The sequence below is a fragment of the Sorghum bicolor genome, chromosome 1, assembly GCF_000003195.3.
Source record: "Sorghum bicolor cultivar BTx623 chromosome 1, Sorghum_bicolor_NCBIv3, whole genome shotgun sequence".
In the NCBI taxonomy this organism is placed as follows: domain Eukaryota; kingdom Viridiplantae; phylum Streptophyta; class Magnoliopsida; order Poales; family Poaceae; genus Sorghum; species Sorghum bicolor.
Window position 1 is genome coordinate 71,791,612 of NC_012870.2, and position 3,778 is coordinate 71,795,389.

General features: G+C 40.9%; 1 protein-coding gene across 1 annotated transcript; it reads left to right on the forward strand.

The window, feature by feature from the left end:
- Nucleotides 1,085-2,745, forward strand: LOC8054358 (proline-rich receptor-like protein kinase PERK2). Its single transcript, XM_002465529.2, has one exon. The coding sequence runs from the start codon at nt 1,515-1,517 to the stop codon at nt 2,259-2,261; it is 747 nt and encodes a 248-aa protein (XP_002465574.1). The 5' UTR covers nt 1,085-1,514; the 3' UTR covers nt 2,262-2,745.

A 3,778-nucleotide genomic window follows, 5' to 3' on the forward strand; every position in this document is an offset into this window, starting at 1 on the left:
ACACGCTTACCTAACACCAGAACAAATAAACAGAATTACTTGCAGAGTTAAACAACTCAGGTGTAAATTTGGTTAAATTTAAAATACTTTTAACTAAGTATTATGCTAGAACCGTATATATGGATGAAGTAACTGATGAAAATATGGTCTAGGGCATATGCATTGACAATGTGGCCATTTCATGTTTTCCTATAAAACATACTTGCTTTACGATCAGAAAGAAGTTATCAGGAATTTCAAATCATTGGGATATATGGTTATACAAATCAAAATGTTAAATTACTAGAGCTAAAATGAATTAGAAATAAGCAATGCATTTTTTTCTAAAAATAGTCTGAGTGTTGCTATAATTATGGTGCTTCGATTTTTATACAATAATCTTAGGCAACTAATGAATATAATTAAAAAGACAACTCAAAAGAGACCATTCATTTTTTTTCTATATATAGTCAAAGAATGACAAAATTGTCTGGACAACAACAACAAATCAAACCCCTAAAATGTAGAAGTGAAAAAAAGTTATACGAAATATTTGAAATACAATTTTGACTAGTAATTTTTGTTACAATGTTTCAAAATATGGCAGAACTATACTGCTACAAAAAATGCATTTTGAGACAAATATACTCAAATTATTTTCAAATACTCCAAACTCAAGATAAAAAGAAATTGTAAACAAATAGCATAGTTGACTAAAAAACAACTTGAAACATTACTTAATTGCTTGTAATTTGAGAGGAGTACTTGCTTCCTCAAGAAGGAAAGAGCAACATTATTATATACTTGGTTATCTTTTCCCCTGAGTGCTGGTATGCTGTGGTAGCTAGTATTCTTGAGAACAATACTCACAACTGGCAAAGAACGAAATACCATTCTCTCAAGGGGCATCACCAAAAGTAATGTTTAAATTACCATAGGAGATAATTGACACGTGCAAATCTGCCATTAGTGGTAGAGAAAGGAAACGAGGGCGCGGTAGTTTGTGGTCAATTGTCAAATCCCCCTCCCATTTTCCCCCAAAACGTTAGACGGTGTGACACCTAACCCACCTCTCGACCTTCTCCTCTCTCTATAAAAGGAGCATTGCATGCCACCGAGCTGTAGCCCGGAGGTGGAGGGTGGGCTTTCTTCAAGGCCATTCCCTAGCTCTCTAAACTAGATAGCAGGAGGAGGAAGATAACATCTAGCTTCTGCTTCCTCTTTGGTTTTCTTCGTCCTTCCTTTTTTCTTTGTTTTTAATTTCTTTCTTCGATCTAAACTCGCCTACCATCGATCCTTACTAGCATCCTTGCTGTTTTTTCTTCCCCAAGGATTTTGCTAGCTAATCTCTCTTGCAGATTTCACTTCAAACTAATACAACTTCTCTCAGCTCTTAACCATCGAGTTCTCCTTTTATATACTTCCTTTTATTTCCATTCAGCAATCAATATCGAAAACCTGTCTTTTTGAGAGCAAAATATAGCGCAAAGACTACTTAAGAAGCTTTTGTCCGATAGAAGATCAACAAAAACAAGATGGAAAACGTTCTCCTGGATCGATCATCTAGAAGCCTTGAGTTCCCGAAGAGGTCCCAGCTTGGTCGCAGCCGGCGGGGGCCAGCAGCTGGCGCGAGGCCGGCGGTGCCGGGCGGCGGCTCGTACAGCTCCTTCCCGACGTGGCAGCAGCCATTCAATCATCACCTGCAGAAAGGTGGCGCGTGGACCTCCGCTCCCGCGCTTCCATACGCGAGGCCTCCGACGATGATATACTCGTCGCCGTCTCTTCCTCTCCTGCCGTCCAACCAGCCGCCGCTCCTGCCGCTCCCACCCACCGCCACCAAGTACGCTACTTTCCCCTGCCTACCACCAGCAGCTCCATCTCCACCACCGCCGGCGCCACGCGCCGCCGGCAAGGCAGCAGCAGCAGCCCCCGCGCCGCTGCCACGCCAGAGGGACAGGAGGAGGAGGCCGTCAAGGCCGCCGCCGCCGGCGACGGAGAGGTCTGCAGCGCAGAAGAAGCCGCTGGAGCGGGCGACGCCTCTGCCGCCCGCGCCAGTGGTGACGGAGGCACTGGACGACCTCGAGCAGGAGGTGGCCAGGAACTTCGTTGAGGACCTGCTGCACATGCTGGCGCCGCCGCCAAGCAGCCTGCCGCTGCCCAGCTTCTCCCTCGTCGTGAAAGCCTGCCCTGCCAAGGACACCAGATTGGTGGCGCCGGCCGCGCCGTCCTGCAACGTGGAGGCCGCCACCGCCGACGGCATCCGCGGCCTCCTCCGTCTGTAGGACAGCAGGAGAAGGCCAACCTGGCGTGCTTGGTATTCCATAATTAATATTTCCCCGCCAATATTATTTCTTTGGTTGGGAAAATTAAATGCGTACTAAAGGTGGAAAAATAATGGAAGAAAAGATGTGACGCTCGAGCCATGGTCGGTCGAGTTGTCCGTAGTGTGACTGTGATGTTGGCGTTGGATGGATGCTACCTCTGGCGGGCGGTGCAAAAGCGAGAGGAAGACGACGACGATGTCAGCTAAGGTTAGTTTGTGTGAGACGTTGTATGGTAGATATCTAGGGTTTTACGTTAGTGTCTACCACCGTACTCCACTATATATACTGCTTTTCTTGATTGGGTGATGTGTTTTTGAATTACCTTGTATCAAGAGTTGACTACATATATACGATGTATGCAAGTGTGTGACGTTATTATATATATATATACAGAAACTGTGTGGCTGTGTGCTTCATAAGTATATTGAAATGTTGAAATGTTGTTTTCTTGTGTGATTTATATCCGCCTCTACGCATTACATGTGTGTCATGAAATCAGCATCGACTTCCTCGAGGATGTTTTACACTCCTATATTTGCAAAATCTGGGGGTGGAGTAAATGGTCTGGATTCATAATTATTTGCAGTCTCCTTCAAACAAGTACTTCTGACCTTTTTCCCTATTCAAGTTTCGCATACATAATGCTTGAAGTACTATATGTATGTATTTATTGTAGCACATGCATGGAAGTGGTGTGCAAAGCAGCAAACACAAGTATGATGAACATTATTATTCTCCTGAGCCTCGTCACATCAAATATTTGGATGTATATATGAAGAATTAAATATAAATTAAAAATAACTAATTGCACAATTTATATGTACGTATTTTGTAAAATGAATTATTTAAATCTAATTAGTTCATGATTAGACACTAATTACTATAGTACAAATGTGCTACAATATCTAAAAATTTTTAATAAAACAAATTCTAAAAAAAACTCGTCTAACAAATCCGTGTTGCACGAGGCTTGCGTTAGCTTAGCGTCTAACGAACCCTTTATACAGCTGACATTTTTGTACTCTGAGATTAAATTCTTAAATTAGTACATATATTTTTATAGATTTTTTTCTTAGATTTAATGAATTTATTCTTCTAGTGATGTGTGACACGACATATATAGCCGTCATCAAAAAAATGCCTTATGTCCTACGGTGAGTTTATCAATCTTAAGATTTTTCATTTCAGAGTATAAGGATATTACAAAAAAATAATAATTAATATCCATATTGTTAAATTTCAAGATTCCTTTTTTAATTAAAATCAACTGACGTAACAATTCAAGGAAATCATATTGTGCATAACACATGTAGTAATCTGACAAAAGGAATACCCCCTTGACATCTTAAAACTGAATTTGCAGAAATACAAGTACTGCCAACTACCTTTGTCCAGGCAAAAGATGTAAAAAATTATAAAATTTAACCAAATTTATAGGAAAAGTATTACTATTTATGGCACATAAGTGTATTATA